Genomic DNA, 27271 nt, shown 5'->3' with positions numbered 1-27271 from the left:
CCAGGTCCCTCTGCACCGCAGCATGTTGTAATTTCTCACCATTCAAATATTTCCTTTTACTGTTTTTTTTCCCCCCAAGGTGGATGATCTCACATTTTCCGACATTGTATTCCATCTGCTAAACCTTAGCCCATTCGCTTAACATATCTAAATCCCTTTGCAGCCTCTCTGTGTCCTCTACACAACCCGCTTTCCCACTAATCTTTGTCTCATCTGCAAATTTTGTTACACTACACTCTGTCCCCTCTTCCAGGTCATCTATGTATATTGTAAACAGTTGTGGTCCCAGCACCGATCCCTGTGGCACACCACTAACCACCGATTTCCAACCCGAAAAGGACCCATTTATCCCGACTCTCTGCTTTCTGTTAGCCAGCCAATTCTCGATCCATGCTAATACATTTCCTCTGACTCCGCGTACCTTTATCTTCTGCAGTAACCTTTTGTGTTACCTTATCGAATGTCTTTTGGAAATCTAAATATGCTCTTCCCCACAAGTGGAAACATTCTCTCTGTATCCACTCTATAAAAATAATTTCAAGACCTCTATTAGGTCACCGCTCAGCCTTCTTTTTTCCAAGAGAAAAGAGACCCAGCCTGTTCATCCTTTCCTGATTATGTATATCCTCGCATTTCTGATATCATCTGCACAAATGCACATAGCATCTGTAACAAAATAGATGAGTTGACGGCACGAGTTGACGGCACAAATTGAGACAAATGGGTCTGATCTGATAGCCATTACAGAGACGTGGTTGCAAGGTGACCAGGGCTGGGAATTAAATATTCAGGGGTACTTGACAATCCGGAAGGACAGACAGAAAGGAAAAGGATATGGGGTAGCTCTATTGATAAAGGATGGAATCACTGAAAGAAACGATATTGGCTCAAATGATCAGGATGTTGAAACAGTTTGGGTGGAGATAAGGAACAATAAGGGGAAAAAGTCACTGGTGGGCGTAGTCTATAGGCCCCCTAACAGTAGCAACTTTGTTGGTCAGAGCATAAACCAGGAAATAGTGGGGGCTTGTAAAAAGGAACAGCAATAATCATGGATGATTTTAACCACCATATTGACTGAACAAATCAAATTGGTCAGGATAGTCTTGAGGAGGAGTTCATCGAGTGCGTAAGGGATGGGTTCCTTGAGCAGTATGTAACGGAACTAAACAGGGAGCAGGCTATCTTAGATCTGGTCCTGTGTAATGAGACAGGATTAATAAACAATCTCCTAGTAAAGGATCCCCTTGGAATGAGAGATCATACCATGATTGAATTTCAAATTCAGCTGGAGGGTGAGAAAGTTGGATCTCTAACCAGCGTACCAAGCTTAAATAAAGGAGACTATGAAGGTATGAGGGCAGAGTTGGCTAAAGTGGACTGGGAAAATAGATTAAAGTGTAGGACGGTTGATGAACAGTGGTGTACATTTAAGGAGATATTTCACAACTCTCAAGAAAAATATATTCCAGTGAGGAGGGAAGGGTATAAGAGAAAAGATAGCCATCCGTGGCTAACTAAAGAAATAAAGGATGGAATCCAATTAAAAACAAGGGCATACAAAGTGGCCAAAACTAGTGGGAGGACAGAAGAATGGGAAGCTTTTAAAAGCCAGCAAAGAACGACTAAAAAAATGATTATGAAAAGGAAGATAGACCATGGAAGTAAACTAGCACAAAATATAAAAACAGATAGCAATAGTTTCTCTAGGTATATAAAAAGGAAAAGAGTGGCTAAAGTAAATGTTGGTCCCTTAGAGGACGAGACTGGGGAATTAGTAATGGGAAACATGGAGATGGCAGAAACTCTGGACAAATATTTTGTATCAGTCTTTACGGTAGAGAACATTAACAATATTCCGGCAGTGGATAGCCAAGGGGCTATAGGGGGGAGGAACTTAATATAATCACAATCACTAAGGAGGTAGTACTCAGTAAGATAATGGGACTAAAGGCAGATAAATCCCCTGGACTTGATGGCTTGCATCCTAGGGTCTTAAGAGAAGTAGCGGCAGGGATTGTGGATGCATTGGTTGTAATTTATCAAAATTCCTTGGATTCTGGGGAGGTCCCAGCAGATTGGAAAACTGCAAATGTAACGCCCCTATTTAAAAAAAGGAGGCAGACAAAAAGCAGGAAACTATAGACCAGTTAGCCTAACATCTGTGGTTGGGAAAATGTTGGAGTCCATTATTAAAGAAGCACTAGCAGGACATTTGGAAAAGCAAAATTCGGTCAGGTAGAGTCAGCATGGATTTATGAAGGGGAAGTCATTTTTGACAAACTTGCTGGAGTTCTTTGAGGAGGTAACGAACAGGGTGGATAAAGGAAACCAGTGGATGTGGTGTATTTGGACTTCCAGAAGGCATTTGACAAGGTGCTACATAAAAGGCTACTGCACAAGATAAAAGTTCACGGTGTTGGGGGTAATATATTAGCATGGATAGAGGATTGGCTAACTAACAGAAAACAGAGAATCGGGATAAATGGTTCATTCTCTGGTTGGCAACCAGTAACTAGTGTGGTGCCGCAGAGATCAGTGCTGGGACCGCAACTATTTACAATCTATATTAACGACTTGGAAGAATGGTCTGAGTGTAACGTAGCCAAGTTTGCTGATGATACAAAGATGGGAGGAAAAGCAATGTGTGAGGAGGACACAAAAAATCTGCAAAAGGACATAGACAGGCTAAGTGAGTGGGCAAAAATTTGGCAGATGGAGTATAATGTCGTAAAGTGTGAGGTCATGCACTTAGGCAGAAAAAAACAAAGAGCAAGTTATTATTTAAATGGAGAAAGATTGCAAAGTGCCGCAGTACAGCGGGACCTGGGTGTACTTGTACATGAAACACAAAAGGAAAGTATGCAGGTACAGCAAGTGATCAGGAAGGCCAATGGTATCTTGGCCTTTATTGCAAAGGGGATGGAGTATAAAAGCAGAGAAGTCTTGCTGCAGCTATATAAGGTATTGATGAGGCCACATCTGGAATACTGCGTGAAGTTTTGGTTTCCATATTTACAAAAGGACATACTTGCTTTGGAGGCAGTTCAGAGAAGTTTCACTCGGTTGATTCCGGGGATGAGGAGGTTGACTTATTAGGAAAGGTTGAGTAGATTCGACCTCCACTCATTGGAATTCAGAAGAATGAGAGGTGATCTTATCGAAACGTATAAGATTATGAGGGGGCTTGATAAGGTGGATGCAGAGAGGATGTTTCCACTGATGGGGGAGACTAGAACTAGAGGGCACGATCTTAGAATAAGGGGCCACCCATTTAAAACAGAGATGAGGAGAAATTTCTTCTCTCAGAGGGTTGTAAATCCATGGAATTCGCTGCCTCAGAGAGCTGTGGAAGCTAGGACATTGAATAAATTTAAGACAGAAATAGACAGTTTCTTAAACGATATGGGGATAAGGGGTTATGGGGGGCAGGCGGAGAAGTAGGGCTGAGTCCATGATCAGATCAGCCATGATCTTATTGAATGGCGGAGCAGGCTCGAGGGGCCGTATGGCCTACTCCTGTTCCTATTTCTTATGTTCTTATCCTTGTAAATGTTCTCTGCACCCTCTCCAGTGCCTCTATATCCTTTTTTATAATATGGCAACCAGGACTGTACGTAGTACTCCAAGTGTGGTCTAACAGGTTCGATGCAGGTTTAGCATAACTTCCCTACTTTTCAATTCTATACCTCCAGAAATAATAACAACTTTTATTTATATAGCGCCTTTAACATAGGAAAATGTCCCAAGGCGCTTCACAACAGTGTTACAGACAAACAGATAAATTTGACACCGAGCCACAGAAGAAATCAAGGCAGACGACCAAAAGCTTGTTTAAAGAGGTAGGTTTTAACGAGCGTCTTAAAAGGAGGAGAGAGGTAGAGAGGCGTAGAAGCTGAGGGAGGGTGTTCCAGAGTTTAGGGTCCAGACAGCTGAAGGCACGTCCACTGATGGTTGAGCAGTTATAATGAGGGATGTTCAAGAGGCCAGAATTTGAGGAGCACAGACATTTTGTGGGATTGTGAGGCTGAAAAAGATTACAGAGCTAGGGAGGGGCAAGTCCATAGAGTAAACAAGGATGAGAATTTTTAAATCGAGGCGTTGTTTAACTGGGAGCCAATGTAGGTCACAAAGCACAGGAGTGATGGGTGATCGTGACTTAGTGCGAGTTAGGACACAGGCTGCTGAGTTTTGGATGACTTCCAAGTTTACGTAGTGCAGAATGTGGAAGGCCGGCCAGGAGTGAGTTGGAGTAGTCAAGTCTAGAGGTAACAAAGGCATGAACGAGGGTTTCAGCAGCAGAAGAGCTGAGGCAGGGGCGGAGGCGGGCAATATTACGGAGGTGGAAAAAGGTGGTTTTAGTTATGCTGCGGATATGTGGCTGGAAACTCATTTCTGGGTCAAATAGGACACCTAGGTTGTGAACAGTCTTGTTCACCCTCAGATTGATGCTAGGGAGAGGGATGTAGTCAGTGGATAAGAATGCAGTTTGTGCCAGGGACCAAAGATAATGGATTCGGTCTTCCCAGTATTTAATTGGAGAAAATTTCTGTTCATCCAATACTGGATGTCGGACAAGCAGTCTGACAATTTAGATACCAAGCAGGGGTCAACAGAAGTGGTGGAGAGGTCGGGAGTCGGATTCAGGTTAATTTATAATGGGGAACAAAGAAATGGAAATGGCAGACCAATTGAACAAATACTTTGATTCTGTCTTCACGAAGGAAGTCACAAATAATTTTCCGGGTGTACTAGGGGACCGCGGGTCCAGTGAGAGGGAGAAGCTGAAGGATATTCTTATTAGACGGGAAATTGTGTTAGGAAAATTGATGGGATTGAAGGCCGATAAATTCCCGGGGCCTGATAGTCTGCAACCCAGAGTACTTAAGGAAGTGGCCCTAGAAATAGTGGATGCATTGGTGATTATTTTCCAATAGATTATCGACTCTGGATCAGTCCCCATTGACTGGAGGGTAGCTAATTTAACACCACTTTTTAAAAAGGGAGGGCGAGAGAAAGCGGGTAATTATAGACCGATTAGCCTGACATCAGTAGTGGGGAAAATGTTGGAATCAATCATTAAGGATGAAATAGCAGCGCATTTGGAACGCAGTGACAGGATCAGTCCAAGTCAGCATGGATTTATGAAAGGGAAATCATGCTTGACGAATCTTCTGGAATTTTTTGAGGATGTAACAAGAGTGGACAAGGGAGAACCAGTGGATGTGGTGTATTTGGACATTCAAAAGGCTTTTGACAAGGTCCCACACAAGAGATTGCTGTGCAAAATCAAAGCGCATGATATTGGGGGTAATATACTGACGTGGATGGAGAACTGGTTGGCAGATAGGAAGCAGAGAGGCGGGATGAACGGGTCCTTTTCAGAATGGCAGGCAGTGACTAGTGGAGTGCCGCAGGGCTCAGTGCTGGGACCCCAGCTCTTTACAATATACATTAATGATTTATTTGAAGGAATTGAGTGTAATATCTCCAGTTTGCAGATGACACTAAACTGGGTGGCGGTGTGAGCTGTGAGGAGGACGCTAAGAGGCTGCAGGGTGACATGGACAGGTTAGGTGAGTGGGCAAATGCATGGCAGATGCAGTATAATGTAGATAAATGAGAGGTTATCCACTTTGGGGGCAAAAACATGAAGGCCGAATATTATCTGAATGGCGGCAGATTAGGAAAAGGGGAGGTGCAACGAGACCTGGGTGTCATGGGTCATCAGTCATTGAAAGTTGGCATGCAGGTACAGCAGGCGGTGAAGAAGGCAAATGATATGTTGGCCTTCATAGTTAGGGGATTTAAATATAGAAGCAGGGAGGTCTTACTGCAGTTGTACAGGGCCTTGGTGAGACCTCACCTGGAATATTGTGTTCAGTTTTGGTCTCCTAATCTGAGGAAGGACATTCTTGCTATTGAGGGAGTGCAGCGAAGGTTCACCAGACTGATTCCAGGGATGGCTGGACTGACATGAGGAGAGACTGGATCAACTGGGCCTTTACACACTGGAGTTTAGAAGGATGAGAGAGGATCTCATAGAAATGTATAAGATTCTGATGGGACTAGACAGGTTAGATGCGGGAAGAATGTTCCCGATGTTGGGAAAGTCCAGAACCAGGGGACACAGTCTTAGGATAAGAGGTAGGCCATTTAGGACTGAGATGAGGAGAAACTGCTTCACTCAGAGTTGTTAACCTGTGGAATTCCCTACCACAGAGAGTTGTTGATGCCAGTTCATTGGATATATTCAAGAGGGAGTTAGATATGGCCCTTACGGCTAAAGGGATCAAGGGGTATGGAGAGAAAGCAGGAAAGGGGTACTGAGGGAATGATTAGCCATGATCTTATTGAATGGTGGTGCAGGCTCGAAGGGCCGAATGGCCTACTCCTGCACCTATTTTCTATGTTTCTATCTGCGTATCTGTGGAAACTGACTCCGTGTTTTCGGATGATATCGCCAAGGGGCAGCATACAGATGATAAATAAGAGGGGACCAAAGATAGATCCTTGGGGGACACCAGAGGTAGTGATGCGGGAGTGGAAAGAGAAGCCATTGCTGGAGATTTTCTGGCTATGATTAGATAGATGAGGATGGAACCAGGCGAGTGCAGTCCCAGCTAGCTGGACATTGGTGGAGAGGTGTTGGAGGAGGATGGAGTGGTCAACAGTGTCAAAGGCTGCAGACAGGTCCAGAAGGACAAGGAGGAATAGTTTACCTTTGTCACAGTCACAAAGGATGTAATTTGTGACTTTGATGAGAACAGTTTCGGTACTGTGGCAGGGGCGAAAGCCAGATTGAAGGGATTCAAACATTGAATTTATGGAAAGATGCTCACAGATTTGGGAGGCAACAACACGTTCAAGTACTTTGACCAGGAAAGGGAGGTTGGAGATGGGGCGATAGCTAGCAAGCAAAGTAGGGTTAAGGGTTGTTTTTTTGAGGAGAGGGCTGATGACCGCAGATTTGAAGGAGAGGGGAACTGCACCTGAGGACAGTGAACCGTTAACAATGTCGACTAACATGGGAGCCAGAAAAGGAAGTTAGGTGGTCAGCAGTTTAGTGGGAATAGGGTCAAGAGAGTAGGAAGTGGGTCTCATGCATAAGATGAGTTTGGAGAGATTAAGAGGGGAGATCAAAGAGAAACTAGAAAAAGATATGAGTTTAGGGCTAGGGCATGTGGGAGCGTCAAATGAAGTTTGGCCCTGTGGCTTAGGTGAAGGAAGGGAACTTGCAGAGGCAACTGATCGGATGGTCTCAATCTTTGATACAAAGAAGTCCATGAGCTCTCACACTTGTTGGAGGTGAGTGTAGTGGAGACAGGGGAGAGGGGTTTAAGGAGACGAGACGGTTAGCAGTAGAGAATAGTAGCCTGGGGTTATTTTTGCAATCCAGAATTATCCTGGACTAGTGAGCAGTTTTTGTAGACAAGAGTAAGAACCGATAGTGTTTTATGTGTTCGAGCCAGATCTGGTGGTGAATGGCTAAACCAGTTGTCTGCCACATCTGTTAAAGTCTACACCCTTTTTACTTGAGAGAGCAAAGATGAGGGGTATACCAGAGGGAACGGTAAGGATGGGAGAGAGTAATCATTTTAATAGGGACCAGGGCATCAAAGGTAGTGAGGGAGTGATTGAGCAGATCAGTGGCTGAAGAAATGTCACTGTTAAAAGAGGGCCAAAGGTAGGACAGTTTCGAGTTGATAAGTGCAGTTGTAATAGAATTTTGAGTGTTTTTTTTCAGGGCGGATGCTGAAGGAAGTAGGTTTGGATTGGGGAAGGAGAATGTGGGTCGAGAGCGATTTAAGGAAATGGTCAGAGATGGCTTTATCTTTTAATTGACACGGTTGGAATAGCAAGGCCATGAGAGATTGCAAGGTCAAAGGGGTGGCCGTGAATATGGGTTGAGGAATTTACATGGGAGGGAGAGGTTAAGGGAGGACAGGAGTGTAGTGAATTCAGAGGAGAGAGAACAAGATGAGTTGAGATGGAGGTTGAAATCACCGAGGATGAGAAGTCGCTCGGTGCAAAGGCTGAGGGAGTAAAGCAGTGAGGATATATCCGTGATAACGTTTTTATCATGTTTGGGTGGGCGGTAGAGAACGAGAATTTTGAATGAGAGGTTAGAGGGATGGAATAAGGCGAGATGTTCAAAAGATGAGAAAGTGCTGGAGGAGTAAGGGGACAGACCAAGGTACAATTTAGTGATGAGAGCTATACTCCCACCATGGCGGTCTGGGCGGGGCAAGTGGTAAAAGAAATAGCTGGGAGGGAAGGCTTCGATTAAAGGAAATGTGTCATTATCCTTCAGCCAAGTTTCCGTTAATGCAATGATGTCAATGCATTTATCCATGATAAGGTCATGGATGGCAAGGGCCTTGTTTGAAAGTGAACGCCCATTTTGTAAGGAGATTTGAAGAACATTCGTGATGGTTGATCTACCACCAGAATACACGCAGTCATTGGTTGGAGGAATGAGTTGCACGGGGAGGAGATTTGCAAGGTTAGCCTTCCCAGGGCAAGCTGGGCAGTAAGGTCGGTGAGAGATTTGGATGGGACAGTTGGGGTTTCTGTTTGAGAGGAGACAGCGACGAGTGCCACGGTGGGCTCTTCGGAGAATGCCAAGAGAGGCACAGAGGGAAGCTGCAGGCTTGTCTAAAAAGGATTCAAGCCTGGGATGGCAGCACGAGTAGGAAGGTTGGAGAGTAATGAATTCTATGCACAAGGATAAATAAACCCTAGTGCTTGGTTTGCTTTTTTTATGGCCTTGTTAACCTGTGTCGCAACTTTTAGTTATTTGTGTATTTGTATGCCGAGATTCCTTTGTTCCTCTGCCCCATCTAGACTCGCACCCTCCAAGGTGTAAGAACATAAGAAATAGGAACAGGAGTAGGCCATACAGCCCCTCGAGCCTGCTCCACCATTTAATACGATCATGGCTGATCCGATCATGGACTCAGCTCCACTTCCCTGCCTGCTCTCCATAACCCCTTATTCCCTTATCATTTAAGAAACTCTCTATTTCTGTCTTAAATTTGTTCAATGTCCCAGCTTCCACAGTTCTCTGAGGCAGTGAATTCCACAGATCCACAACCCTCAGAGAAGAAGTTTTAAATGGGCAGCCCTTTATTCTTAGATTATGCTCTCTAGTTCTAGTCTCCCCCATCAGTGGAAACATCCTCTCTGCATCCACCTTGTCAAGCCCCCTCATAATCTTATACGTTTTGATAAGATCACCGCTCATTCTTCTCAACTCCAATGAGTAGAGAGAGGCCCAACCTACTCAACCTTTCCTCATAAGTCAACCCTCTCATCTCCGGAATCAACCTTGTGAACCTTCTCTAAGTGCCTCCAAAGCAAATATATCCTTTCGTAAATATGGAAACCAAAACTGCACGCAGTATTCCAGGTGTGGTCTCACCAATACCCTGTACAACTGTAGCAAGACTTCCCTGCCTTTATACTCCATCCTCTTTGCAATAAAGGCCAAGATTCCACTGGCCTTCCTGATCACTTGCTGTACCTGCATACTAACCTTTTGTGTTTCATGCACAAGTACCCCCAAGTCCTACTAAACTGCAGCACTTTGCAATCTTTCTCCATTTAAATAATAAGTGACCTCCCTATTCTTCCTACCAAAATGTAATACCATTTATCTGTGTTGAACTTCATTTGCCAATCATATGCCCATTGTGCAAGTTTATTAATGCCCTCCTGCAATTTGTTGCTGTCCTCCTCGGTATTGACTATCCTCCCCAATTTGGTGTCATCCTCAAATGTAGAAATTGTGTTTTTGATTCCAAAATCTAAACCGTTAATGTAAATTGTGAACTGCAGTGATCACAGCACTAATCCTTATGGAACACCACTACTCACCTTCTGCCACTGTGAATAGCTACTCTTTACCCCTACCCTCTACTTTCTGTCTTGAAGCCAGCTAGCAACCCATTCTGCTACTTGTCCCCTGACTCCGCATTCTCGGACCTTGTTCATCAGTCCATTATGGGGTACCTTATCGAAGGCCTTTTGAAAACCTAGATAAATTAAATCTACTGCATTATCATTGTCTGCTTTCAGTTGCCTCTTCAAAATATTCAATAAGGTTGGTCAAGCAAGACTTTCCCTTTTGAAATCCATGCTGACTATTAATTATTATATTTTTGGTTTCTAGATGTTGTTCTATTTTCTCCTTTAGTAGGGATTCCATTATTTTTCCTATCACCCGATGTTATGCTGACTGGTCTATAATTACCTGGACAGGTTCTATCTCCCTTCTTAAATATAGGTATTACGTTAGCTGTCTGCCAATCCTCCGGCACTTCACCTTTTTCTAATGAATTATTAAATATGTGTAGTAATGCCTCTGCTATCTCTTCCCTAGATTCTTTTAAAATGCATGGATGCAATCCATCTGGACCAGGGGTTTCATCCTCCTTGAATTTGATTAGTTTATTTAATATATCCTCTTTTTTATTTTATCTCATTACTAATGTCGTCATCATTATGTCCACCGGGTCTATCTCCCTGGTAAATACTGAAGCAAAATAATTATTTAATATTTCTGACATCTCTCTATCGTTACCTGTGGTATAATCCTGTCTATCCCTTAATTCCCTGTTCCCATCCCAAACTTCCTTTTTTTATTGATGTGCCTGTAAAACATTTTACTATTTTGTTTTATGTTCCTTGATAATTTAACTTCATGGTTCCTCTTTGTCTTCTTAATTGTTTCTTTGACTTCTCTCCTAATTTCTTCATATTCCCCCTTATCATGCACTCCCCTGCTGTCTATGTACTTAATGTATGCCTCCCTCCTTACTCTCAATTGTTCCCTTATGGCTTTATTCATCCATGGAGTCTCATTAGTGTTTAGTTTGTTCTTTCCTTTTAGTGGAATATATTTTTCCTGCACTCTGTTGAACACAGTTTTAAATGTTTCCCACTGCTACATTGTGGTTTGCCAATGTCGTTGCCCATTTTATTTTCCCACGCTGTATTCTCAGCCCCTCAAAACTAGTTTTTCTCCAATTTAGTACCCTGGTTTTCGGCAAACTTATGTCCTTCTCAATTATCATCTTAAAGTATATATTATGGTCACTATTACCTAGGTGTTCCCCTATTTTTACTTCTCTTATCTGCTCTGGTTCATTCCACATTACTAGATCCAATAACAAATCCTCCCTTGTTTGGCTTTTTACATATTGGGTTAGAAAGTCCTGTCACATTGTAGGAACCACATTCCCTTTTCCCCTTTACCTACCTCTTATGTCCAATATTCAGTAGTAGTTGAAATCCCTCATGATTATTGTTCTGTTTTGTACTTATTTCCCTAATTTGTCTGCATATTTTTTCCTCCACCTCACTTCCACTATTAGGTGGTCTTTAGACTACACATATAAATGTGATTGATCCTTTATTATCTTTTATCTCTATCCATATGGATTCTATTTTTGTCTTGCTGATAGCTGTGTCACTTTTTTCTACTGCCATTATGTTATCCCTAATAAGTAAAGTTACTCCACCGCCCCCTTTCCCCCCCTCTATCTTTTCTAAATATGTTATACCCTGCAATGTTTAATTCCCAGTCCTGATTTTTCTGCAGCCATGTCTCAGTAATCTCTACTATGCCTGGTTCCTCGCAACGCACGATTGCCTCTAGCTCCCGTTTCATTACGGACACTGCACAGACAGTTTAACTCATGTTTAATCGGATTTCCTCACTTTGTTTAACTATCTTTTTATACCCCTGTTCTGTCACTCTATTTATTCCCTTATCATCAATGTCCTCCCTTACTTTATTCTTTCCTATGCTCTTTTCCTGTTTTGTTTATATTTAGGCAGGCTATATTTCTTGTAGATCCCTCCCCCCATCTTACTAGTTTAAAGCCTTTGCCACCTCCCTATTTACCCTTTCCGCTAGGACAAAGGTCCCATCCCGGTTCAGGTGGAGCCCGTCCCATTGATACAGCTCCTTTCTGTCCCAGAACTGCTGCCAGAGGAAGTAAGCAACGTTTGTGATGAGAATATAGGGTCATTAAAGTACAGAGTCTGTAGCGGGAGCCGAAGTACAAACATTTTAAAGATAAACTCCAAGTCTCAAATCTGGAGTGTTAATAGGCATTCTTCCTGGTTGGTAATGGTGTGTAAATGGCAGATTTAATTTAATAAACTTGAGTTTAGATGTGCCACAGAAAGGTTCATTCAATGCCTTACCTACATCCCCCAGTTTCATAAAGAAAGGATTTTCCAGCTTTTACGTTTTTATAGAAATGCTCATGTAAATTAGAATTATTAATATGTTATCTGTAGTAGCAAAAGAATTGTGCTGCAGTATAATACAAAGAACTTACAGTTTAAATTCCATTGGAAATTATTTTTTTAAATTTATTTTTGCATGTGAATTGATCATTCAGTATGTATGGAACAAAAACTACAATAATTTATGAGTGCTGCTGTTCTGGTCCTCCCCTGTACCATGCAACAGACCTCAACCTAGAACAGCCTTTTCCCCAGCTCTCTGCAACTCTAAAATCAGCCTCTACGACAGGAGTATCCAATCTATTGTCCTTTAACTCTGGCAATCCAGTCCTAGTTCTAATTGCACTTATGATCGTAATGCATTCGTTTGTTCTGTTTGAACATTGTGGGCCTGAAGGTTTGGAAAGAGCTGTTTTTAATGTTGTTGCCTCACTGCTGCATTAATGTTAAATCAGAACAAGTTATGTTAGTAACAGCAATTTAAGATATGGAAATTAATGGGAACATTGATTTAAACTTTGCATGTGCACCCCCACCCCCCAGCTCCTGGGGCGGGCTCTATAGTGCACATAGATGTGACCCAGGAGAACAGAAGCTCAAACACCCCCGGCTCAATGAAATGTTAGACTGGGATAAACTTGAGTTATTTATTGACTTTTCTTCCCTTTCACCATTGCTACCAACAACCATGGTTTTACTGTTTTAACAATACTTAAATTTTAGCTGCATTATTTTAAGCAATTAAAAGAAAAGCTGACTTACCTAGCTAGAGCCGCTTTCTCCACCAGACCTTGTCGTATGAGTCCACACATCTCTATAGCATCAAGAATAATCACACTCCATAGCTTGCCCGACTGAGGTCTTTGTAATAGTGTAGAGTCATCCTCCAGATAATTATGCCAAAACTCCAACAGATCTTTTGGAATTTCATTAGATTCTGCTAGAGTGCTTAATGCAGCTTGCTGGTGTACTTTTTCTAAGGAACTGAAAACTTTAACGGGTCTCAACTTGGCAGCAATCAAGGGCAAAATGGAAAAACCTTCCGATACATCCAACACACACAACATGTCAGAGGTTAGATCTGAAGAACTTTGCCAGTTAGTATTTTCACAATTCATATTTGAACTCCTGTCATCCATAGTCTGTGAAAAACAGGTTCCACTGTCCACTGATATTAATGAAGACAATACACTGCTTAAGGCAGATTTGAAATGGTCATTATACTGTGTGTTATTGAGACGAGCTATTTCTGAAGATTCAAGCATACAGTGGAGAGGTGTTGTCCTAGGTTCACTTGTAGTCTGAAGGTTAGCCAAAGCATCACAAAGTTCAGCCTCACTTGCAAGACTATTACTTGTCTGATCACTGATGGTATTCATTTCAATTTCCGTCTTGTGTTTGTGGCTCACCACAGCAACACTGTGAAAAACCAGGTACGAGTTCTTGCAGGAAACATCAACTATTAGAGTATCACCAGGTTTTACTGTCTGGCCTGAAACAGGGAAAAAAGGCAAGTGAGGAAAATATAAATAAAGAGTATTGCATTTTAATTTAATGACTTAAAAAAAAAATCAATGTTTACATATTAATTGAGGAGTTAGGATGATATGATAGAATGCAGAGAATGTTGAATAATTTACAGAAGTCATCAGAACCCCGGAGATTAAGTTATAGCATCTTATTCAAATCACACTCACACTCACACACACACACACCATAAACTCAATAAAAAATCCTCATGGAAGTTTATTTTGGATGGGTTATGCAATCTCCCAGAACAACTGTGCCCATTTGTACAATTCCTTTACACGTGATATTGATTGAAGAATGAATGCATGGAGGTCTGTGCATCCAATTCACGGTGGTCATGATTTCTGGCAATTTAGATCAACAGCCACAAAAATGGGATCACTATAGATCGGGCACACTGACCTCAATGTCTTGCCTGATCTGCACTGCTGTCGAGCCAAGTGTGACAGCAATGCAGTCTCACAATTTTGGCATTATGGTCTGCAGGCTCACTTCTGAAGATTTGACTCCTGATGAGAATACTTGGAACAAAATCATTTTGACTCCAAGGAAAATGTCTCACAATAGGGCATGCAAAATTTGAAGCCTGCTACAGGCACTCTTAATTTTGCACTAAAATAATAAACACTCGCGTCAGGAGGCAAATATATTGCTACCAAAAGTGATATGAGTCCAAACACGAACATTGCCATGTTACCAAAGCTTCACAGGTTGAAATTAGAAAACGCAGCACAAAAATAATCGTAACACTTCAGCTGAGAACAGGAGGAAATCATCTGTAGGAGAGGTTTTTACACAGGGTGGGATTGGAAGACAAGACACGAAACATACACGACAGAGTATAAAGTTCCATAGAAACACACTGTTTGAGCCATTTTATGATAATCCCATGATGGGCCGATTCCAAGACAGGTGAAGGATAAATGAATGAGGAAGAATACTATATTTTTGGTATCTTTAAATGAGGAAAAATCCAAAATTATAATGGTGAAAAAGTAATACTGTATATTTCTGACACTGATTTTTTAATACAAATTAACATAATAAAGTACAGTATATACACAAAGAGAAAGGGAAATCTAGGGCTGGATTTTCTGGACCTCTGCGCTTCGGTTTCGCCCTGGAGTGGCATGAAAGGTGGCATTCAGGTCTCCTGCACCCCGTTGCGATCTTCCGGTCCGGTTTTGCGGCGGCGCTGAGTAGCACCGCCGGGAAGAGCCGCACCGGGTGTGCAATGCCTCTCGTTGCAACACCGGCAGTACTTTGGACTTTTGCCCGATCCATCCGCCGGAAGTGCGCCCGCAATGACCGCCTGGGAAATCAGTGTGGTCCAGCATAGCCGGTGGCACAGAGGAAGGTAAAGTACTCCGAAGGTAAGTGCGAGTGTTTGTTCTTTTAATTTTTAAAATTAATTTGTGGGCAATGTTTTGGGAATGTTTTTGTGGTTTTTTTTTTTAAGGTTATCTCCCCCCACCCCAATCCTCTCTCGGAGCTCACACGGCCTGGCAGTTTAGTTCACGAGTTTCACCTCCTTGCGCCACGAAAAGTGTATAACGCCTCCCTTCGCGCTGCACCCCCTGACGCAGGGGCCAGATGCTGAAACTTCCTTACCGAAGCGCAAATTATTCTCGGCCGATAATTTCCCGGCCCGCCTCTGTTTTCGCCCTAAAAACAGAAAAGCCTAAAGTCCAGTCCATAATGTCTCATTTTCTCCCCCCCCCCCCCCCACTCCTTCTCCACTTACTGATTTATAGCTCAATATTTTTACTTAGTTGTTTAAAGTCTTGCAACCAAATCAAAGTGGAAATATAAATTTCCTCGAATTAAATATTGGGAAGACCAAAGCCATTGTTTTCAGTATTCATCACAAACTCCATTCTTTAATCAACGATTCCTTCCCGCTCCCACGCCACTGGCTTAGGCTAAACCACATTGTTCGCAACCTTGGCATCCAATTTGATCCCGAGCTGAGCTTCAGCCACTTTATCCTCTCCACCACCAAGACTGCCTACTTCTACCTCTGTAATATTGCCCATCTTCGTCCCCGCCTCAGTCCATCTACTGCTGAAACTCTCATCCATGCTTCTGTTACCTCTGGACTTAACTATTCCAATGCTCTGCTGGCTAGCCTCCCATCTTCCATCTCTGTAAACTTCAGTTCATCCAAAACTCTGCTGCCCATATCCTAACTTGCACCAAGTTCCGTTCACCCATCACCCCTGTGCTCGCTTGCCTATATTAGCTCTCAGACCAGGACGCCTCGAATTAAAAATTCTCATTCTCGAGTTCAAATCTCTCCATGGCCTTACTCCTCCCTATCTCTCCCCAAATTCTGAACCTCATGCATCCCCGATTTCTTTCGCCATTGGCGACTGTGCCCTTAACTGCCTAAACCCTAAGCTCTGGAATTCCCTCCCCAAACCTCGCCACCTCTCTGTCCTCCTTAATGCTACTCTTCGATTAAGCTTTTGGTCACCTAACCTAATATCTCCTTAAGTGCTCGATGTCAAATTTTGTTTGATAACGCTCCTGTGACACGCCTTGGGACATTTTACTACATTAAAGGCGCTGCATAAATGCATGTTGTTGTTATATCAGGGCTACATGCCTAATGCTATTTGTAGTATTCCCCAACTAACACAAATGGTATCCATTCGTAATAGATTTCATATCTGATTCAAACACCAAACTTTCACGGAACAAGTTCTGAACAGATCATTGAATCACAGAAGGAAGCCATTCGGTCTGTCATACCTGTGCCAGCTCTTTGAAAGAGTTGTCCAATTTAGTCCCACACCCCAGCTTTCTCCCCATGACCCTGCAAATTAGTTCTTTTCAAGTACATGTCCAATTGCCTTTTGAAAGTTCCTATTGAAACTGATCCCTTCCCCTTTTCAGGGAGTGCGTACCACAACATAAAAACCCTCGGTATGAAAAAGAATTCTCTTAATTACCCATCTAGTTCTTTTACCAATTATTTTAAATTTATGACCTCTGGTTACTGACTCATTTGCCAGAGGAAACAGTTTTTCCCTACTTGCTCTATCAAAACCCCTCATAGTTCTCAATACCTCCATTATGGAATTTTTGTAGATAATAAGGACTTAAAATTCAACAATATTTTTCCTTCAAAACTAATGGCAATTCCACCATTTACGTTATTTCACACTTACCAAGCACACCGTGTACAGGATACACAGCCTGTTCCCAACAGGTTTCTTCATCAGGGCCAGTGGAGAGACTTGTATCTTCATCTAGCTGCAGAACAAACCAGGCTACAATTGCATCCAGCACACCCTCCTTAACTACTGGCAGACAAAGTCGACAAGGTTTCCTCGCAGTTAGTTCCTCCAATTCCTAGCATAACGCACAAACATGACAGTCACAAATTGCTGCAGACTTCATATCGTACTTTGCGCACAGTACTTTCAAAAAAATGAGCGACAGATTAACTTCGAGAGGCCTTTTAAGATCATGTTAAATCAGATGATTTTTTTTCCTTTTAACTAACAAATATTCTGAATCACAGAATGATTCATAGGCCTAGTTGCTATGTGGTGAAATAGTGCAGAAGTAGATCCTTTTTAAAATGCTTATATCCAAGCAAATTTCTTACCACTGGCAAAGATGAACTTTAGAAGGTTATTTTCTTACTTCAGACTTCCAGGGAGGAGGCTTGCCTGCTGTAAGTACATATTGGAAGTTTGTGCTCCCCACCAGAAATGCAAAGTCAGAAAATTACCCTTCAATCTTTACATGATGATCCGTTACTCTCGTAGAATACTAGAAAATATAGCAATAAAATAATCTACTGCTTCTACCCCATTGCATGTCCTGCAGGCATTAGTGTAAGTTCACATCCCTCACTACCAGTAAAGAAAGCGCAAATTGCAGATAGTACTACAACACTTTTTTGCCAAGCATCTGACCCAGACTCACTTGGAGCATGGCACCCCAACTCGCCAAGGCTTCTTCGACAGCATCTCCCAAACCCGCGAACTCTGCCATCTAGAAGGACAAGGGCAGCAGGTGCATGGGAACACCATCACCTGCAAGTTCCCCTCCAAGTTGCACACCATCCTGACTTGCAAATATATTGCTGTTCCTTCATCGCCGCTGGGTCAAAATCCTGGAACTCCCTCCCTAACAGCACTGTGCGAGTACCTTCACCACACGGACTGCAGCGGTTCAAGAAGGCAGATGACCACCACCTCCTTAAGGGCAATTAGGGATGGGCAATAGATGCTGGCCTTGCCAGCAACGTCCACATTCCATGAACGAACACATTTTTTTAAAAAGTGACCTGTGTGTGGGATCAGTGAATTTACCCTATCGTTTCAAAAAGAAAAAAAATATAGGTGCAAAGACACTTTTGACCAAATAATTAGCTCATCCTGGGAGATAAATTTATAGTAAAACAATGTCGAAGTTATCAAAAGTACTAAATGACTATACAATGTTGCACATGCTCATTTGTCCAATTCTGCATACGCATGCCTGGATAGCCATAATGTTGCTCTGACTTTGATAAAATTAGAATACAGTTGGCATAATCATGACAATATTATTAAGTCTGTCTTACTTGTACCAACAAATTAATTAATAAGAGTAACAGGCAAAATTCAAACTTTTATGCTTTTTAGCTATGCCTTCATGAAATGGATGCAATTGTTCCCATACCTGTGGACTGTTGAAATCAATGGTCATGGCCTGGAAGTGGTCAGTCAGTGGCGTGTATCCACCAGGAATGTGCCTCATTCTCGCAGTTGTGTAAGGTTCTGCGGCATCATCGATACAGGGTTCATTGCTAACTGGGCTGTACCATGTTATTGCTTCATTCAAACGCAACCCACCAACCTCGTTGAAGCAAACTCTGCCAAACAGGATAAGAACAAACTGTGATGCCAGATTCTCATTAAACTTCCTATAAATAAATTTGCTCTAATTGTAAGGTGTGTATAGTTTCAAAATTTCTTTAATTCTTTGATTGTATCGCCGAACAAACATTCCAAAAAAGACCAAAGTATTTTTATTTGAAATAGGGGGCAACTAATTTGGTGCAGAAAAATTGCTGAAAATTGCAAATAGTTGCGGTATCTGTCAGAGGGGTCTTGCCACGTCTCTCCTCCTGCACTCTCCATGCTGATCCCCTGATGGTTGTTTTTTTTGTATTATATGTGCTTTGCTGTTCCACACGGAGCACGCTGACTGTACACTCACTCTGTCTTCCTGCGTACCAGGTTGAAAAGTTGGTAGTGATGACTAGCTACGTCCGGGATTTTAAATCAAAGTCACAGCGCATGTGACAAGTGAAGAAATTTGCAGTATTGTTGTGGATTGTTGTACCATAACAAATTGCTTGCCCTAACCATGGATTAGCGTTCTGTGTATTTCTTTAATCCTATTTTATTCAACACTATGAAAATCACAATCCGAGAGAGTACGGGAAGCTGTTTAACAAAAATGAAAACTTACCTTTAGTTAAATGAAGTTAGCCCAAATATCTTATTAACTCCACTTTAAACTATGCGTACATCAAGTCTATAATAATTACCACTATTGCACGCTCTAAAGGATAGTCTGAACATGGTGATCTGTTGATGTTGCAACATCTTACAGTTACTTCTCTGTCAATGGGAGGTAGCAGTGATCACAAAATGCTGGAACTACCATTTTAATTCATCATTTCAGTAAGGTGCATTAAACAACAGCAATTTTAGCAGTTCAAATATACGCAGTGTAGGTAATTCATTATTAGGAAGGTTAACTATTCAACTGGATGTAACTGTTCACTTATTTTCAAACAAGTAACTGGGAGTGTTCCTGTAAGGAATTCCTCAAGATTGGAGTAAGAAAGAAGAGAGATCGTGTTATTTAGTGAAACTCCCCTTCCCTTCCACACAAGCTGTTTAAATCCAAGTTCAAGACTTGTAGAGACTATTTTCATTTATCTTAGCTTAGAGCCTGCAGATTAGCTATTTTTTAATCAATTTAAATCTGTTAAAAAGAAATTGGGATTAAGTTAGCATAATGTAATTTCATAAAATTTAGTTTCAAAGCCAAGCAAAATTGTTCAGATGAAAGTTAATTCACTCTGGAGATGTGAAATGAGCTTGGGTAATCTTATAAAGTTAGCTGACCACCGAACAAATCTATTCTCAAGCACTAAGCTGACAGTCATGGAATCGTAGAATGGTTACAGTATGGAAGGAGGCCATTCGACCCATCGAGCCCATGCCGGCTCTCTGCAAGACCACTTCAGGTAGTCCCACTCCCCCGCCCTTTCCCCGTAGCCCTACAAATGTTTTTCTTCGGGTATTTATCCAATTCTCTTTTGAAAGCCACAATTGAGTCTGCCTCCACCACCCTTTCAGTGCAGTCCAGATCATAACCACTCGCTGCGTAAAAATGTTTTACCTCATGTCACCTTTGGTTCTTTTGCCAATCACCTTAAATCTGTGTCCTCTGGTTCTCGACCCTTCCGCCAATGGAAACAGTTTCACTCTATCTACTCTGTCCAGACCTATCTTGATTTTGAATACCTCTATCAAATCTCCTCTCAACCTTCTCTGCTTCTCTAGTCTATCCACATAACTGAAGTCCCTCATCCCTGGAAACATTCACATAAACATTCATCTGTATGCTGCCCCTTGGCGATATCATCCAAAAACACGGAGTCAGTTTTCACATGTACGCTGAGGACACCCAGCTCTACCTCTCCACCACTTCTCTTGACCCCTGCTTCGTATCTAAATTGTCAGATTGCTTGTCCGACATCCAGTACTGAATGAGCAGAAATGTTCTCCAATTAAATACTGGGAAGACTGAAGCCATTATCTTTGGTCCTCGCCACAAACTGCGTTCTCTAACCACTGACTCCATCCCTCTCCCTAGCATCAATCTGAGGGACTGTTCACAACCTAGATGTCATATTTGACCCTGAAATGAGTTTCCAGCCACATATCCGAGGCATAACTAAAACTGCCTTTTTCCACCTCCGTAACATTGCCAACCTCTGTCCCTGCCTCAGCTCTTCTGCTGCTGAAACCCTCATTCATGTCTTTTTACCTCTGACTACTCCAACTCACTCCTGGCTGGCCTCCCACATTCTGCACTAGGTAAACTTGAGGTCATCCAAAACTCAGCAGCCCGTGTCCTAACTCGCACCAAGTCACAATCACCCATCACCCCTGCACTTTCTGACCTACATTGGCTCCCAGTTAAACAACGCCTCGATTTCAAAATTCTCATCCTTGTTTACAAATCACTCCATTGCCTTGCCTCTCCCTACCTCTGTAATCTTTTTCAGCCTCACAACCCCACCAGATGTCTGCGCTCCTCAAATTCTGCCGGCTTGAACAGCCCTGCTCAACCATCGGTGACCGTGCCTTCAATTGCTTGAGACCTAAGCTCTGGAACTCCCTCCCTAAACCTCTCCGCCTCTCTATCCTCTTTTAAGACGCTCCTTAAAACCTACCTCTTTAACCAAGCTTTTGGTCATTTGCCTTAATTTCTTCTTTTGTAGCTTGGTGTCAAATTTATCTGTTTTGTCTTGTAACACTGCTGTGAAGCTCCTTGGGTCGTTTTACTACTTTAAAGGTGCTATATAAATAAAAGTTATTATTATTATTAATAAATCTTTTCTGCACCCTCTCTAAGGCCTTCACTTCCTTCCTAAAGTGTTTTGCCCAGAATTGTATATCCAGTTGAGGCCAAACCAGTATTTTATAAAGATTCATCCTTACACTCACACTTAGAAGCTGAAATTGCATCATTTTTTAAAGAGCTGTTACCGCCTCAAAGAGGTGGCAATGGTGCGGAAAGCACTCATCACTCAATTGGCGGGGAGGGGCCAACATTTTCTAAATTGCCCTCCTTTATTTTTGGAACGGTGTACGGGACCGCCCTGGCCATCTTCCCGCCCCGTCGAGCACACGCTGGCCGGCCCCTTACTAACCGGCGACGACCCCCTTTCCGCCTCGCGAAGGAAATTGCCTTACGGGAGCGGATTGGCCGCCGGTCAGTGCCACTGACAGCTTTACCCGGCAGGAAACTTCTTGTGGCTGGGCGGCGCGTCCGCCCTTAAAGGGGAGGGTGCACTGCCGCGGCCGTCATTTTATTTTAGTTGTCGTTCGACTCCGAAGTCGGCCCGACAATGGCAGCCTTGGGTTCGGCCGGGTCGCTAACAGGCAGCTCGGCACCCATCTTGGGTACTGGACCGCTGGCCTGGCTGAAACCCACCCTGGTGGCCCAGCGGGTGTCACTAAAGTGGCTGTAGAGCTCACAGCGGCCCTCCTCTTTAACTGAAGGGGAGGGACTTTGTGGCGCGTCAGCGCGTTGTGCTGATGACTCAAAGCGGCGGCCGACCCGACCCAACGGCACTTCCACCCTGCAGCCACCCGGAAAACCGCACTGACACAATAAAAATGAAAGAGCTGAATATCACTCTACTCTCTGCCCCAGTCTATTTAAGGATGGGATTAAGGAACATTTTATGTCAACCAAATTGCTTTCACTTCAAGAAAAACAAATCAAAAAAAGAAAAAAACTCAGTTAAATTAATAGTTGAGCATAATCACACTGTGCAGCCATTTCTGTCTTGCCTCTAAACTAGGTGTGTATATAAATACTTTGCAGAAACTAACCTGTGATGTCTGCGGATCTCTTGACACTCCACTGCCATGCCAAATACAAGAGCATGCAATGGGATGACACGGCCAAATCCTTCAGTGGGACCTTCCTGTTTTCCTGGCTGAGAAACAAAAAGTGAACACAATATTCCCAAGAGGAAAATAAAACTAAATTAAAATTGAATGGCTGGTGCTTAGAGCTCTAGCTTCCCAAATATGGCTACAGGTTTGCTTCCCAGACCTATAACCATTTGGCACTAGTTGTGGTTAATCTGCAAGACTGAATGGTGCAATGAATTAGAACACTGGACATGGTTTCACATCCAGGCCACATGATGGGAGAAAGATTGCTGTTGAAAATGAGGAGCTTAAATGAAACAAGTCATCTCGACCAACTTATTAGTAGTGGGTGCGCACCCACAGCACAAAGGGTCCATACTTTGACATTAATTAGCTATCTCACTCAGAGGGTCCATAAGATTGGCTGATAGAAGAAATGGAAAAGTTCATGTAAATATCATAGGGAATCCTCTTCTTGGCTTGTAGTTAAAGAATTTTATAATGGATAAGTAGAGAGAGCTTTTATTCACCATCCAATATCTACTATAACTACCTAGGGAGTACCAGGAAAGGATTCCATTATCTAGCACTAAAGATCTCTCAGTTTGATGAGGAAAAAAAATACTACCCACCTTGAAATAACTGAGCAAATCCAAATATACAGTAAAAGAATTGCCTAATTTTCAAAACTATCAAAAATACTCCAAAATCTTCATACTGTACTAATACCTAGTTCTTTACAAAATTGTGTCCTTTCACTTAATTACTATTGAATAACAATTTACAAACACATACAGGTCTACTCCTGCTCCTATTATGTTCTTATGTTCTTACAGTGTGCACACATATTAAGTGTCACCAATTAGAAATCTCATTAAAACCAAGGTTTCATAAACCTGAATTTATTTTTTGGTCAGTTGGGTGTCTGACATATGCAGAACCCATTACCTTATTTTAAAGTTTTCAAACCAAACTACTGAGAAATCTACTTCTGTAAAATTACTGTTTGCCAACAGACTGCACACTCTCTAGAGATGCTAACCTAATTCTAGAGAATTTAGATACAGGTTGGCATCATCATCATAGGCAGTCCCTCGAAATCGAGGAAGACTTGCTTCCACTCCAAAAGTGAGTCCTCAGGTGGCTGCACAGTCCAATGTGAGAAGTACAGTCTCTGTCACAGGTGGGGCAGATAGTGGTTGAAGGAAAGGATGGATGGGGAGCCTGGTTTGCTGCATTCTCCTTCCGCTGTGTGCGCTTGATTTTTGCATGCTCTCGGCGACAAGACTCGAGGTGCTCAGCACCCTCCTGGATGATCTTCCTCCATTTTGGGCAGTCTTGGACCAGGGATTCCCAGGTGTCGGTAGCTTTGAGGGGGTCCTTGAAACATTGCCTCTGCCCACCTGGGGCTCGCTTGCCATGTAGGAGTTCCGAATAGAGTGCTTGCTTAGGGAGTCACATGTCGGGCATGCGGGTGATGTGGCCCGCCCAATGGAGCTGGTAGAGCGTGGTTAGTGCTTCTATGCTGGGGTTGTTGGCCTGAGCGAGAACACTGACGTTGGTGCATCTATCCTCCCAGTGGATTTGCAGGATCTTGCGGAGGCAGCACTGGTGGTACCTCTCCAGTGCTTTGAGAAGTCTGCTATATATGGTCCACGTCTCGGAGTCATATAGGAGGGCGGGTATCACTACTGCCCTGGAGACCATAAACATGGTGCTAGATTTGAGGTCCTGGTCTTCAAACACTCTCTTCCTCAGGCGACCAAAGGCTGCGCTGGCACACTGGAGGTGGTGTTGGACCTCGTCATCAACGTCTGTCCTTGCTGTTAGTAGGCTCCTGAGGTAGAGTAAAAGGTCCACATTGTCCAAGGCCACACCGTGATTGGCAACAGGCTTAGTGACTCCCCAAGTGTGCACTGGGGGTACTGTTGGAGTTTAAACTGCTACCCGTTGCTTGCTTGCAGGGTTATACGCAGTCAAGTAGGAAGAATCTCAGCTCTAGTCACAGTTCTATCTCTTAAGATGCCATTGATACATCTGACTGGGCTAGTCAATTCCTAGCAGTAGCTTGGAGTACTGCAGACCCGTCTAGTTCAAGTATTGCATCACCGAGTATGCCATGGAAAAGCTTGCATTTGTTCAGATCACCAGGCATGTTATTCTTGGGAGTGATCTTGACTCCAAAGAGACCTCATTTTTCTCACCAACCTCGCCACCGCCCCCCCCCCCACCCCCACCCTCCCCACCCAAAGAAAGATAAATCACTGAAAATATACTTAAAAAGTGTTTCATTGGCTTTGAGATACTTTGGGGCATCCTGAGAACATGAAAGGATCTATAGGTATGCAAGTTCTTTCTTTCTCTCAGACAACAACAGCAGCAATTTGCATTCATATAGCACCTTTAACATAGTAAAATATCCCCAAGGCTTCAAAGGAGCATTAACAGAATATGATACCAAGCCACACAAGGAGATATTAGGTCAGGTGACCAAAAGCCTGGTCAAAGAGGTAGATTCTAATGAACGACTTAAAGGAGGAAAGAGAGGTAGAGAATTCCAGAGCTTAGGCCCTTGGCAGCTGAAGGCATGGCTGCCAATGGAGGAGCGCGAGGCCAGAATTGGAGGAGCGCAAAGATCTCGGAAGCGCGACTTGGTGGAGAGGAGGTACTAGGAGCTCCTCACAAGTGGCATGCCGATCAATACAACTCACCCCGACACAAGTTAGCAAGGCCAGCATAAAAGCAAACCAAGCACTAGGGTTTATTTCTGGAAGTATAGAATTAAAAAGTAGGGAAGTTATGCTAAACCTGTGGCGAACCTTGGTTAGACCATAAATAGAGTACTGCGTACAGTTCTGGTCGCTATATTATAAAAAGGATATAGAGGCATTGGCGAGAGGGCAAAGAAGATTTACAAGGATGATACCAGAAATGCAACCATATACATATCAGGAAAGGAGCAACAGGCTGGGTTCTCTTTTCTCTTGAAAAAAAGGCTGAGGGGTGACCTAATAGAGGTCTTTAAAACTATGAAAGGTTTTGATAGAGTGGATGCAGAGAGAATGTTTCCACTTGTGGGGAAGAGCATAACTAGAGGTCATCAATATAAGATAGTCACCAAGAAATCCAATAGGGAATTCAGAAGAAACTTCTTTACCCAAAGAGTGGTAAGAACATGGAACCTGCTACCACAGGGAGTGGTTGAAGCAAATAGTATAGATGCATTTCAGGGGAGGCTAGACAATCATATGAGGGAGAAGCGAATAGAGGGTTATGCTGACAGATTTAGATGAGGAACCAGGAGCAAGCTCAAGTGGAGTATAAACGCCAGCATGGACTGCTTGGGCCAAATGGCCTATTTCTATGTTGTATATCCTATGTAATCCTATGTAAATATGTGAGTGCACTGCCACCATCCTCCTGACCACAACATGGACACAATCTACAACACACTGAATGATGGCTCCATTACTTTGGGATGTGGAGCTTCAGCACCAGCTGCTTGCCTCTCTGCAACCCAATCTGTAGGCACCAACCCCTGAATATATGAGCGTATGTTCTTTTACCTGGCCTCCAGGTAATGCCTTCAGCAGCTGTCATCCGTGGTCTCTGGGGCTGAAATTGCCCCTTTTCGTAGGCCTGTTAGCATCTCCGGGGGGGGGGGGGGGGGGGGGGAGTGAGGGGGGCTAACGGGCCGCATTGTCGTTTTCGCCCGGGAGAGGAGTGCCTCCGGAGAAAGTGCCCCGGAGGCTTGGGGGGCGTTATTCTGGCAGTATCACAACCCCCGATTAGCGCCCCGGGCCGGTGCAAAACCGGCGATGGTGCCATTGCCATGCATGCTGACCCCCTCACCACCCCGCGACAATCTCTTTGTGTCCCGCGGGGGAAATTACCCCGCTGGCCGTGAAGCTGGCAGACATCCGCCGCCGGGGCGCCCCTTAAAGGGGAGACCTTTATTGCCCCGGGCCGCAATTTTATTTTATCGGCCGACTCTTGGGTCGGCCCGACAATGGCGGCCCTCACAATGACCTGGCCGCCATAATGCTGCCCTGCACTCTATCTTGGGTACAGGGCCACTGGCCCAGTCGATTGTCCTGGTGGCTCAGTGGCAGCCACCAAAGGAGATGCAGAGTGTGCAGCGGCCCTTCCCTTTGTCCTGGCCAGTATTTATCCCTCAATCAACGTAACAAAATCAGATTATCTAGTCATTATGACGTTGCTGTTTGTGGGAGCTTGCTGTGCGCAAATTGGCTGCCACATTCCCCACATTCCAACAGTGGCTACATTACAAAAAAGTACTTAATTGGCTATAAAGCGCTTTGAGATGTCCGGTGGTCATGAAAGGTGCTTTTTAAATCAAAGTCTTTCTTTCTTTCTTTAATGGAAGGGGAGGGGCGTTGCAGCGCGGCAGCGCTACGCCGATGCTCCATGTAGCGATGCTCTCCTCAGCGCAGCGCTGGTCTCAGCACTGTGCTGCCGCCCCAGGAGCACCCCTCCAACGAAGTGGAGTGCCGGAGACAGCGCTCTGCTTCGTTTCAGGGGCATATGCTCCAATTTCACGTTGGGGGTAGGACTTCCGGGCCGGGCGCAGGAGGTTCCGTTCCCAGAAGGTTACCGCCCCAAATTGCCCTTCAGTGGTTCCTCACCAGCTATATGATGAATATCTGTTTTCTGCATGGTGGAAGGACCGCAAAAATAAGCTTGTGTTGTGACAGCCACCTAAATGTTCTAGACACTCAAGTCTGGTGCCACTCACCAAACTTACTCATCACCACCTGCTTAATCCAGTG

General features: G+C 43.6%; 1 protein-coding gene across 2 annotated transcripts in view; it reads right to left on the bottom strand.

The window, feature by feature from the left end:
- Nucleotides 1–27271, bottom strand: part of prmt9 (protein arginine methyltransferase 9) — a 130263-nt gene that overhangs the window by 21197 nt on the left and 81795 nt on the right. For both annotated transcript variants that reach the window (XR_011590810.1, XM_070871504.1), the window contains exons 6-9: nucleotides 22437–22543; nucleotides 18472–18664; nucleotides 16965–17148; nucleotides 13024–13753 (exon numbers count right to left, since the gene is read on the bottom strand). Coding sequence is in view for 1 of the 2 variants with exons in the window: in XM_070871504.1 (XP_070727605.1) it covers nucleotides 13024–13753; nucleotides 16965–17148; nucleotides 18472–18664; nucleotides 22437–22543 (1214 nt within the window). In the remaining variant the exon portion in view is untranslated. The remainder of the gene's footprint in view (nucleotides 1–13023; nucleotides 13754–16964; nucleotides 17149–18471; nucleotides 18665–22436; nucleotides 22544–27271) is intronic.

Source organism: Pristiophorus japonicus, chromosome 2 (genome assembly GCF_044704955.1).
Source record: "Pristiophorus japonicus isolate sPriJap1 chromosome 2, sPriJap1.hap1, whole genome shotgun sequence".
Taxonomy (NCBI): Eukaryota; Metazoa; Chordata; class Chondrichthyes; family Pristiophoridae; genus Pristiophorus; species Pristiophorus japonicus.
This window is presented reverse-complemented; position numbering and strand designations above follow the sequence as displayed.